The sequence below is a fragment of the Macaca fascicularis genome, chromosome 1 (genome assembly GCF_037993035.2).
Source record: "Macaca fascicularis isolate 582-1 chromosome 1, T2T-MFA8v1.1".
Lineage (NCBI taxonomy): Eukaryota > Metazoa > Chordata > Mammalia > Primates > Cercopithecidae > Macaca > Macaca fascicularis.
The window spans coordinates 192,293,859-192,306,327 of record NC_088375.1 but is presented as its reverse complement, the minus strand read 5'-3'; the positions used below and the strand labels follow the sequence as shown (position 1 = coordinate 192,306,327).

At 37.0% G+C, this 12,469-nt stretch overlaps 1 protein-coding gene, 1 long non-coding RNA gene and 1 other non-coding gene across 42 annotated transcripts in view; 2 read left to right on the top strand and 1 right to left on the bottom strand.

Moving 5' to 3' along the window:
- CCDC30 (coiled-coil domain containing 30) overlaps positions 1–12,469 on the top strand; it is a 191,327-nt gene that overhangs the window by 102,799 nt on the left and 76,059 nt on the right. For all 40 annotated transcript variants that reach the window (XM_074010293.1, XM_074010326.1, XM_074010242.1 and 37 more), the window contains one exon: positions 9,668–9,877. In XM_074010293.1, the coding sequence (XP_073866394.1) occupies positions 9,668–9,877 (210 nt within the window). The remainder of the gene's footprint in view (positions 1–9,667; positions 9,878–12,469) is intronic.
- The window catches only part of LOC135968250 (uncharacterized), a 142,082-nt gene that overhangs the window by 63,358 nt on the left and 66,255 nt on the right, over positions 1–12,469 (bottom strand). The gene's annotated exons all lie outside the window — the stretch shown is intronic.
- On the top strand, positions 1,744–1,846 carry LOC123570836 (U6 spliceosomal RNA). The gene has a single exon (XR_006695049.2). It is a non-coding gene; the product is annotated as a U6 spliceosomal RNA (small nuclear RNA).

The window sequence follows — 12,469 nt, the reverse complement described above, 5'->3', positions numbered from 1 at the left end:
GCTTTTGTGCTACAGTAACAGATTTGATAGTTGTGATGAAACCACGTGACCCACACGGTCTAAAATATTTACTACCTGACCCTTTATGAGAAAAGTTTGCCCACACTGGTCTAGCGGGATAAAATGATCTTATTTGAAAAGTGACATAAACATGGATAAGAAAGGTACCTACTTTTCAAGAGCTTACAGTCTAGTAGGGGAGATATAGAGGAAAACAAATATCCGTTTATCCCAAACTTCAAGGAAGGCCTTCTAAGGGAGTTCTAGTATTCCAGAATTATTTGAATAAATCTCTTCCCTGTCCTCACCCTTCATGAGTTTTTGAAGACTGTTCACACTCCTTCAAGCCTTTGTAGTTTTAAATTAAATTCTAAATCTTTATCACATGTTTTCATAAGACAGTCTTTCACTTTCCCTTCAAGGGCATTTCTTAGATCATTTTAACTGTCCAACTCGGAACATATTCTAACAATACTACATATTTCTTAAGGAACAATGGCCATAACTACACAGATTATAATGCCTTACATATGATTGGTACCCTATAAATATTTATTGGATTAATGAACAGTCTTTCAGGGATGGATAAATGATAGCTTGGTAACAAGAGAAGATTTTTATTTTTCACTGTTTGTAAAGAGCATGAAGTAAATTAAAAAAAAAAAAAAAGAAGTTTTTTATCTATTTTAATCTCTGTGGTGAGACAAATTATTGGCCATTTAGGAATAAGACATCAGCCTCTTGATTAGCTCCTTAGGCCAGGCACCTAAGAAAGTTATATATGATGAGTATCCTTTATTGAAAGTTTGTCCACTTTATCTCTTTTCGTTTGTTTGTTTCTGAGACGAAGTCTCGCTCTGTCGCCCATGCTGAAGTGCAGTGGTGTGATCTCTGCTCACTGCAAGCTCCACCTCCTAGGTTCAAGAGATTCTCCTGCCTCAGCCTCCTGAGTTGCTGGGATTACAGGCACATGTCACCACACCCAGATAATGTTTGTATTTTTAGTAGAGGCAGGGTTTCACCATGTTGGCCAGGCTGGTCTTGAACTCCTGACCTCAGGTGATCCTCCCGGCTTAGCTTCCCAAAGTGCTGGGATTACAGGTGTGAGCCACTGGGTCCAGCCTGTTCACTATGTCTCTTATGAACAGCCTCACAACCCTAAAGGGTGAGCACTTTATGGATGAGGAAACTGTTCAAAATTGCAAAGCTAACAAATTGTAGTCAGAACTTAAACTCAAGTCTGTTCCTCTCTTTCCTGTGTAGACATCTTTCCATATTATACCCCTCCTCAATTTGGGTCATTTTGGAACCTCAGCTTTACAAACTTAGGACTCACTTTTAAAAATCTACTCAAGGCCAGTGCAGTGGCTGACACCTATAATCCTAGCACTTTGCAGGGCTGAGGTGAGCAGATCACTTAAAGTGCTCAGGAGTTTGAGACCAGCCTGGCTAACATGGTGAAACCCCATCTCTACTAAAAATTACAAAAAAAAAAAAAAAAAAGTTAGCCGGGTATGGTAGCACATGCTTATAGTCCCAGCTTCTCGGGAGACTGAGACATGAGAATTGCTTGAACCCAGGAGGCAGAGGTTGCAGTGAGCCGTGATCAGGCCACTGCAGTCCATCCTGGGCAACAGAGCGAGAATCTGTCTCAAAAAAAAAAAAAATTCCATTCAAATTATCAAACTTGAGTCTCTAGCTACTGTTAGGCCTACTTATGAGACTGATTAAGAAACAAAAATTTCGCTTCAGCAGCACATATACTAAAACTGGAATGATATAGAGAAGATTAGCATGGCCCCTGCGTAAGGATGACACGCAAATTTGTGAAGCATTCCATATTTTTTAAACTAAAGAGCTTCTGTACAGCAAAAGAAACTATCATCAGAGTGAACAGGCAACCTACAGAATGGGAGAAAATTTTTGCAATCTATCCATCTGACAAAGGGTTAATATCCAGAATCTACAAGGAACTTAAAAACATTTAGAAGAAAAAAACAACCCCATCAAAAAGTGGGTGACGGATATGAACAGACGCTTCTCAAAATAAGACATTTATGCAGCCAGCAAACATGAAAAAAGCTCATCATCACTGGTCATTAGAGAAATGCAAATCAAAACCACAGTGAGATACCATCTCATGCCAGTTAGAATGGTGATCATTAAAAAGTCAGGAAACAACAGATGCTGGCGAGGATGTGGAGAAATAGGAACACTTTTACACTGTTGGTGTGAGTATAAACTAGTTCAACCATTGTGGAAGACAGTGTGGCGATTCCTCAAGGATCTAGAACCAGAAATACAATTTGACCCAGCAATCCCATTACTGGGTATATACCTAAAGGATTATAAATCATTCTACTATAAAGACACACGCACACGTATGTTTATTGCAGCACTATTCACAGTAGCAAAGACTTGGAACCAACCCAAATGTCCATCAGTGATAGACTGGATAAATAAAATGTGGCACATATACACCATGGAATACTGTGCAGCCATAAAAAAGGATGAGTTCATATCCTTTGCAGGGACGTGGATGAAACTGGAAACCATCATTCTCAGCAAACTAACACAGGAACAGAAAACCAAACACTGCGTGTTCTCACTCATAAGTGAGAGTTAAACAATGAGAACACATGGGCACAGGGAGGGGAACATCACACACCGGGGCCTGTCAGTGGGTGGGGGACAAGGGGAGGGATAGTATTAGGTGAAATACCCCATGTAGATGACGGGTTGATGGGTGCAGCAAACCAACATGGCACATGCATACATATGTAACAAACCTGCACATTCTGCACATGTATCCCATAACTTAAAGTATAATTTAAAAATAAAATTAATTAATTAATTAAAAATTTAAAAAATAAATAAAAATATTTACTGGGTGCAGTGGCTCAAGCCTACAGTCCTAGGGCTTTGGGAGGCCAAGGCAAGAGGATTGCTTGAGCCCAGGGATTTGAAGCTGCAGTGAGCTATGATCACACCACTGCACTCCAGCCTGGGTAATAGAATGAGGTCCTGTCTCAAAAAAAAAAAAAAGAAAAGAAAAAAGAAATAAATAAAAATTAAAATATCACTTTTTCTTTTAAAAAAAACAAAATACTAATTTATTGCTTTTTAAATCATTGTATTATAAAATATAACACTTAGAAAATGCATAAAACATACAGTTTACCTAATTGTCATAAAGTAAATAGACGTCTAAACACTACCCAGGACAAGAAATAGAACAATGCCAGCACACTAGTGGCCCCTGCACACCTTGTCCCCATCATAATCCCATCACCTTACCACCCCAGTAGTAACCACTAATTTTGGTAATAACTCTCTTGCTTTACTTTATAGTTTTATCAACTATTTATAATCCCACACAATATAGTTGTCTTCCCTATTTTTCATATTTCAAAAATATAATCAATATTTATACCTTGTGTTTGCCTTATAACTTTGTCTGCAAGATTCATTCATGTTATAGTGTATAGCCATTGTTCATTCATTTTCTTTGCAATATTAGTATTCTATTGTAAAAAAAAAAAAAGCCATACGTTATTTATTTTTTCTATGGCTTATGGACATTTTACATGTTTCCAGCTTGGGGATGTTAAAAAGAATGTTATAGGCTTGCAGAGCCTCAGGCAGATTGCTGCTCTGTTACCACCAATATCAAGACGCTGTTGTAGATCCTCTTCTTGGTGCTTGACTGTCCCAACTTGAAGCTGAAGAAGCTGCCTTGGATGCATAGGTCATTGGCCGTAACAGTGTTTGCCCCAGTGTTGTCTTATTTCATCATTACCAGCATCACCAAAACCCTAAGTGTTGACTCTGATCACAGGCCCAAGAGTAAATAGACAATATATCATGAAAGGACTTGTACCCTTTCTATTTACAATGAGAAGTTTAGGTTTCTTAATCTTGAACAAACTCAATTTACCGAATATTTCAGAACACTTGATTTCTTCTTTTTCTTTGATTTGTTTCTTATCTATTCATTGTCTGTGTCTTACTTTTTTCATAATAAGATTATTCTTGAAAAATGAAACTTCTAGGCTTTCTAAAAGGTTAGAGTGCCTTTTGAGAAGAAGTCAACAGCTAAGATTTGTTCTTATCATTGAAATTTCAAAAGTTGTACCAACCCTCCAAAATAAAATGAGAAAAAAAAAATGAGACAGAAGGTGAGCTGTTTTAGAATGGCAAGGTGGGAAATGGGTTTTTAACTGGAAAAACAGGAAGTGTATTAAACCTTGATTGAGAATTTCTTTTTGGTAACATCAATGAGATAAGCTTATTACATTTTTTCCTGTTGACCTACATTGATCCACCAATGATATTAAGGCATTTTGCCCTTAGGGTTTAATTTCTTTTTTTTTTTTTTTTTGAGACGGAGTCTGGCTCTGTGGCCCAGGCTGGAGTGCAGTGGTGTGATCTCTGCTCACTGCAAGCTCCGCCTCCCAGGTTCATGCCATTCTCCTGCCTCAGCCTCCCGTGTAGCTGGGACTACAGGCACCTGCCACTGCGCCCGGCTAATATTTTGTATTTTTTAGTAGAGACGGGGTTTCACCGTGTTAGCCAGGATGGTCTCGAACTCCTGACCTCGTGATCCGCCCACCTCGGCCTCCCAAAGTGCTGGGATTACAGGCGTGAGCCACCACGCCCGGCCAGGGTTTAATTTCTTTACTTCTACATACATTCATTTCATTCTGTTTAACAAAGCTTTGACCATTTTTATGTGTCCACTAACATTTTTGGAAATGGCATTTCTGGTCTTCAAAAATTAATGCAAAATGAGGAAATGAAGTTTCATAAGCTAAGCACTCTACATACTTGAGCAGCTTTTACTGAAAGAGCTTTGCCTTTGAACAGAGGGTATAACAGCACATTATTTCAGATATGTTCAGTCAATGAATATCAGATTCTTTCCTGAGTAGCAAGATATATGAATAGAACTGAGTCATGTTTCTACTTTTTAAAGAGTGCTGCAATGAACATTCATGCACATGTGTCCTGATGTCCATAAGTACACACTCCTCTAGGAAGAGATTGGGAGTGGAATTATTTCATCGTAGGATATGTATTACTTCAACTCCTTCTAAAGTCTTCTGCCAACAGTGTCTGAAGGTTCCCATTGCTCTACATCCTCACCAACTCTTGGAACTGTCAGACGTTAAAATTTTTGCAAACCTAGTATACATGTATAGCAGGAGTTCCTTGTGGTTTTAGTGTGCATTTGCCTGTTTGCAAACAAGTTTGAGCAGCTTTTTATACATTTAATTGGCATTTGAATTTCTATTTTGTGAAGTGCTTGTTCAAGATTTTGTTCATATTTGTTTGGGGTTTCTCTCATTTTAATTTTTTCATTAATTTATAGAGGCTTTTTAAATACATTAACCCTTTATCAGGTATGTATTAGAAACATTGACTCTGTGACTTGCATTTTCATTCTCCTTATATATCTTTTGATGAATCAAAGTTTTGAATTTTAATAATCATTATTTTTCATTATAACTAGTGATTTTGGGGTCTGATTTAATAAATATCTTACTACTTCAAAGTCATAAAGCTATACTACATTAATATTTATGTATGTATGTATGTATTTGTTTTTGAGATGGAGTCTCACTCTGTCACACAGACTGGAGTACAGTGGCATGATTTTGGCCCACTGCAACATCTGCCTCCTGGGTTCAAGCAGTTCTCCTGCCTCGGCCTCCCAAATAGCTGGGATTACAGGCACACACCACTATGCCTGGCTAATTTTTTTGTACTTTTAGTAGATATGGGGTTTCACCATATTGGCCAGGCTGGCCTCGAACTCCTGACATCAGGTGATCTGCCCACCTCAGCCTCCCAAAGTGTGGGATTACAGGCGTGAGCCACCGTGCCCAGCCTATTGTGGTATATTTTTGAGCTCCCTATTCTGCTCCATTGTTTATTTGTCTGCCCTTGTGCCAATACTATGCTATCATGATTATTTTAGCTTTATATAAATATTAACATTTGATAGAGCAAGTCTTTTTACCTTGTTCTTATTTTCTGGGGTATCTGGACTATTCCTGGACTTTGGGGTTCCTATATAAGTTTTATAATCAGTTTGTTAAGCTAAACACAAATACTCACATGAACTCACGTAGAACACATGTATATTGACACACAACCTTTTGGGATTTCACTTGGAATTACATTGACTCTATAGGTCAATTTGGGCAGAATTTAAATCTTTGCAAGATTGAATCCTCTAAGAAGAGAGTGTGTGTATTTAGGTTTTTAATTTCTCTCAATATTTAAATTTTCTTATATATCTTTTGTTAGACATATTCACAGGTGCTGATATTTTCCATACTATTATAAATGGTAACTTTAAAAATGTTCATTTTCTAATTATTTCCCAATGTATAAAAATTCACTTAATCATTTTCTAATAAAAACTTTCCCATACTTTTTTATTCTTACAATGTATGTATATGTTATTTTGGATTTTCTAGCAAGTAATCATATCATTTAAAGACAATTTTCTTTCTTCCTTTTCATATGTTAAACCCTTCATTCTTTTTTCTTGTTCTGTTTACTGGCTAGCACAGTGCTGAATAGAACTGGTGACAGTAGGCATCCTTTTCTAATTCCCAGTCTCAAAGGAAAAGCTCTCAAATTTCACCATTTAGTATGTTTTTATTGCTTTTTAAAAATAGATATTTTATCCAAATGTACTTTAGAAAGAAAGAAAAATAAATAAAAATAGATATTATTTATTACATTAAGGAAATTGCTTTCTAGCATTAGTTTGTTCAATGTTTTATGACAAATACATGTTGAATGTCATAATTTTTTTTCTGAATATTTTGAGAAGGTTTTTAAAAAAATTTAGTCTGTTAATATGCTGAATTACTTTGACTGATTTTCTAATGTTAATCCAATTTTGCATTTCTGGGATAAACCTAACTTCATCATAAATTATCATTCTTTTCCTACAGTGCTGGATTTGGCTTGCTAATATGTCTTTGGGATTTTTGCAACTTTCCTCAGGAGTGAGACTAGTCTGTCACTTCCTTGCAATGCCCTTGTCAGATTTTGATATCAAGGTTATCCTAGCCTCTTAAAATAAAATGGGTAATATACCGTCTTTTTCTGTCTTCTGGAAAAGTTTGTATTAAGTTACAATGATTTCTTCTCAAATTATTGCAAAAAACTCATCCCTAAAGCCTTCTGATTTTGCTTTCTTTTGGGTAGGTTTTCAATTTCTAGTTCCATTTCTTTAATAGTTATGAGAAGTCAAGTTCTTATTTTTTTGCATCAACTTTGTTATATTTTATTTTTCTAAAAAAGTTTCCATTTCATTTAAATTATTTAAAGTTTTACAGAAATTTATTCATCTTGTCTTCTTTTTAAAATATATATATATTTTAACAGAGGTAGCTTTTGAAAAAAAGAAGAGAAATATATAATGATGGTCATTTCACTTTTATAATACTAGTTACTTTTTTCTTGTTGCTTTTTCTTTGATCAGTCTCACTGGAAGTATATTTATTTTATTAGACTTTTCAAAGAACCAAATTTTAGCTTGTTGATCCACTCTAATGTATTCTTTTTAGATAAATAATAAATACATATATTTCACAGTTTAGAGTAAATGTAGTGTAGAGTACTGAATTAGAATCAGAAAATCTATATTCAGACCTTGGTTCTACCATCTGGCAATTATTTGAGATTCAGTTTTTTATCTCTAAAATGGGCTAAAATACCAATCCCAGCCACTTCATAGATGTGAAAGCCTAACAAATGTCAAGTAGTAATATTAGTATATGCCTCGGCTCTGTATTTCAAATGCAGCAGATAGTCTACAAGCAATTATTGAATAGGAACACTTAACTTTTGTTAGGTGTTTCCTATGTGTCTGGCTCTATTCTTGAGGCTTTAATTGCTTTGTCTCATTTAATGCCGCCTCACAACTATCCTATGAGGTAAGTAGTTATTATCCCCATATTACAGATGAAGAAACTGATGCTCAAAGAGGTTGAACACAATTAACTTTTAGATTCACTTTATATAATCTGATTGGTTAATATAGAGAAAGCACAGATGAAGGACATTATAGCTATCATCCCTATTAATTCAGTTGAAAAGCTTTGAGACCAGGGAATTCTATCTACCATTAAAACAAAGTAAATTCTCTCACCACTTTTGTCTATGAGCCTTCCCTGCCCAGTGTATACATTCACTACGTTCTGATATTTTTTAGAATATCATTCATTTACTTGCTCAGTAAATAATTGATTAATCACCTACTCTCTGGTTCTTTGATAGGCCTTGGTATTAAGAAATGAATTAAAAACCTAATCTCTGCTTTCTTGGAATTTAAAGTGGGGAAAGGGGACATAAACAGGTATATAAATGCATACTTAATTATACATCATGATATGTTTGATGAATGAAGCAAATGTGGTACAGTGATGAGTAAGGACATTTCAGATTAAATGATTCTGAAAATTGCCCCCTGCAAAGTGGCATTTAAGCTAAGACCTGAAGAATACGCAGGCAACCATACAATGAGAAGGGAAAAGGGAAAGCACTTCTGGCAGAGGGAGGTGTGGAAAAAGTTTGGTGTATTGGAAACTCTTAATACAAACCAATGTGACAGGAGTTACAGTGGGAGGAGAAATAACAAGATGGATTTAAAGAGATAGACAAGGGCCAGAGCGTACAAAGCCAGGCAAGCTGGTGGGATCTGGAGTGAGGGACCACTGAAAGATTCTAAGCAGGGTTGTCAGGTAGTTCAATTTGTGTTTTTAAAAGAAAATTTGGCCACAGCATTAGAGGATAGATTAGAAGAGAGTAAAAATGGAAGTGGCAGGACCAGTGCAGAGGCAGTTGCTATGGCCCAGGCTAGAGATGATGCCCCAGACTAGGTTAGTGCCAAAAAAAAGACACAAATGGATTAATGCAAGGTGTATTGTGGGGATAGAGTGACAGCATGTGCTAAATGATTGGAATTGGTTCATAATGGAAAAGGAAGACTCAGGGATTACTGACCTGCACAAAAGTTTGGATGGTGGCATTATTTACTGAAATTGGGAAAAGAGAGAAAAAAAGACTTTGGAGATATGGGCAGAATCAAGGAGTTTCATTTTGGCAAGTATTGGCATAAAATGGCATTTCAAATTATAGAAATGGATAGCAAATCATCCACTTTCTAGGCCTAGAAGAGTCCAATAATACTCACATGTTGGGTAGCATTGGAAGAGTCTACAAAGAAGACCAAGAAAGAACAGCAGAGAGCTAAGTGAAAACCAGCAGAGTTTGGTATCACAGAATGCTACTGAGAAGTCACTTGTCCATTGGATTTATTTTGGCAATGAAGAGTTAGTACCCTTGGCAGAAAGTTTCACTGGGGTAGTGGGGATGAAAGCCAGTTTGGACTAGATTGAAGAAAGGATGGAAAACATTTAGACCATGCATATATAGAAACTCAGGAAAATTCCTTTGTTTAGCTGCCATCTGACTAAACTTTGGAACCTCTTACTAACACATGGCAGCTCTAAAGAGGTACTCAGCCATGTGACACTGGTATTTGTTGGCTTTTAGGGGACTATACTCCTTTGAAAGCTGCTTATTCTAGTTCACGTTCATTCCACACTTATTTGTATTACTCTTACTTATTCTCTACCTCTAGATAAAGATTGAGCTAAAGCATGCCCAACAGAAGTTATTAGAGAGTACAAAGATGTGCTCTTCACTCACGGCAGAGTGTAAGCAGAGTCAGCAGAAAATCAAGGAACTGGAGTTGGAAGTACTTAAACAGACTCAGAGCATTAAATCACAGAACAACCTACAGGAAAAGCTGGCTCAGGAGAAATCTAAAGTTGCTGATGCGGAGGAAAAGGTAATGATCCTCATGCTTAATAAATAGCATACACTGAATACCACTACTGAAATCTCATTTCCCTGAGGATTTTAAGAAATAAATATGTTGCAGACTTGATAGAATTCTGAGATTTTTTTTCTCTCCCATGTTTTCTTCTGTTTTGATTTCACCTGTTCCTACAATTTTAGGGATTCTTGTGTATTTGTAAAAAACTTCATGGACTTAAAAAGGTCAGTTGTATTAAAGCTATAGCATGAACTTAAAGAACTGACTGATCCCATATGGCTTTTGTTTTATATTTTCACATTTGAGAACACTTATTCTTTCATTTGAATTGGCTGTTAATGTAAATTTTGTTTTTTTTTCATTGACAATTGTACACGTTCATGGGGTACATAGTGATGTTTAAATAGATATAATGTATAGTGATCATATCAGGGTAATTATCGTATTCATCACATCAAACATATTTTGTAATTTTGTAGAGGGATTTGTGTTGTGAAATGAACCATTTTGAAATATTGTCACTTCATTTTAGATTGCCCAACACTAGGTGGCAGTAGTATGTAACAGTTGTACATTTTGATGTGCAAGTTTGAGAATTAAATTGGATTAAAACATAATTTCATCAAACCATATAATATGAAGCCAACATCAAAAAGTAGATGACAGCAATCTGAATTAAACTAAAAAAATCTAAGTTAAAGAGTTAAACTAAGACTGGCTGAATTAACTTATTTTTAAGAGAGGAAAGGAGAGGCGAGGCAAGGCGAATGACCAGGAGAGGTGAATGGCCAGACACAGTGGCTCATACCTGTAATCCCAGCACTTTGGGAGGCCAAGGTGGGTGGATCACCTGAGGTCAGGAGTTTGAGACCAGCCTGGCCAACATGGTGAAACACCGTCTCTACTAATAATACAAAAATTAGCCAGGTGTGGTGGCACACGCCTTGAACCCCAGCTACTCCGGAGGCTGAGGCAGGAGAATTGTTTGAACCTGGGAGTGGGAGGTTGCAGTGAGCTGAGATCACACCATTGCACTCCAGCCTGGGTGACAAGAGTGAAACTCTGTCTCAAAAAGAGAGAGAGAGAAGGAAGGAAGGAAGGAAGGAAGGAAGGAAGGAAGGAAGGAAGGAAGGAGGGAAGGAGGGAAGGAGGGAAGGAGGGAAGGAGGGAAGGAGGGAAGGAGGGAAGGAGGGAAGGAGGGAAGGAGGGAAGGAAGGAGGGAGGGAGGGAGGGAAGGAAGGAAGGACTATTAGCATGGTGGCTCATACTTGTAATCCCAGCACTTTGGGACGATGAGATGGGAGCATCAGTTGAGCCCAAAGTCCAAGACCAGCCTGAGTAACATAGTGAGACCCTATCTCTACAAAAATAAATAAGTTAGCTGGGCATAGTGGTGCATGCATGTGGTACCAGCTACTCTGGAGGCTAAGGCAGGAGGATCACCTGGGCGATATAGCAACACCCCATCTCAAAAAAAAAAAAAAAAATCTCATCTATATATATAGAGAGATTATTAAAAAGAAACAGCAAGGATGTGATTAACACAAAATTCAGGATATTGGTTTTCTCTGGTGGGGAGGGAAGAGGGATAATCAAAGAGGGTCACAGAATGGGCTTCAAAAGTATTGGAAATGTTCCCTTTCTTAAATTATGTGGCAGGTTCAGAAGTTTGGATGTATCCTTGACAGAGAAGCCAGTGAGGGGATGCTTTTGTCTGTGGAATTAGTACTGAATTCCTTAAGTAAGAATTCTCCCTAGACAGAACTAAATAGAACAGTTCCAAGGAACTTGAACTGGCCTCAGATGGCTGGCTGCCTACTGCCATTCCCCTTGAATCATTCTGCATCTTCTCCTCTCTCATGCTGTGTGGGCTGTGCAGAGACCTAGGTGCAGGGGCTTGGGATTGATGCAGAAAGCCCCTCTCTTAGAAAATGAGTGCCACCCACTGGCATTCACAGAATATTTATGGGAAATGTGATGCCAAGCCATTCTAAAGGATTCCTTGTTGGGTCAGAAATACGTTAGAGGGATAATAGCTATCCTGCTGAAATCTATTCATTCAACAAATATTTATTGAGCACCTACTATGTACCAGGCACAATTTAAGGTGACACAAGGGTTTATAAAAATAAGTAACTAAGTGTAAAGGAAATTTATCTTTTAAAAAAGTGGGGTTTTTTTGCTGCTACATGAAAAAGGCAAGAAAAAAATGTTTTTAAATTATATGTTAAATCTAGCATATAAACTCTAAAATATAGGGTCTCTCTTTCAAATTCATAAATCATATTTTTAGTTCTGCCAGAGCATTAAAAAACCTATTATTGATGCTAAGCAATATGCTAATAGGTGCTTGGTTTATAAGAGACTTCTATTTTGTTTTGCAGTGTTATTCATGAATCTAGCCACACTGTGGAGAAACTAGGTGCACTCACACAATGCTGTTGGGAGTATAAATTGGTCTAATACCTCTGGAGGCAGTTTGGCATCATCTATCAAACAAGCAAATGCTCATAACCTTTGCCCTAGTAAATCTACACCTCATAATTTAATCTGCAGACATTGTTTGTAATAGTATTGTTTATAATAGCAAAAGATTGGAATCAG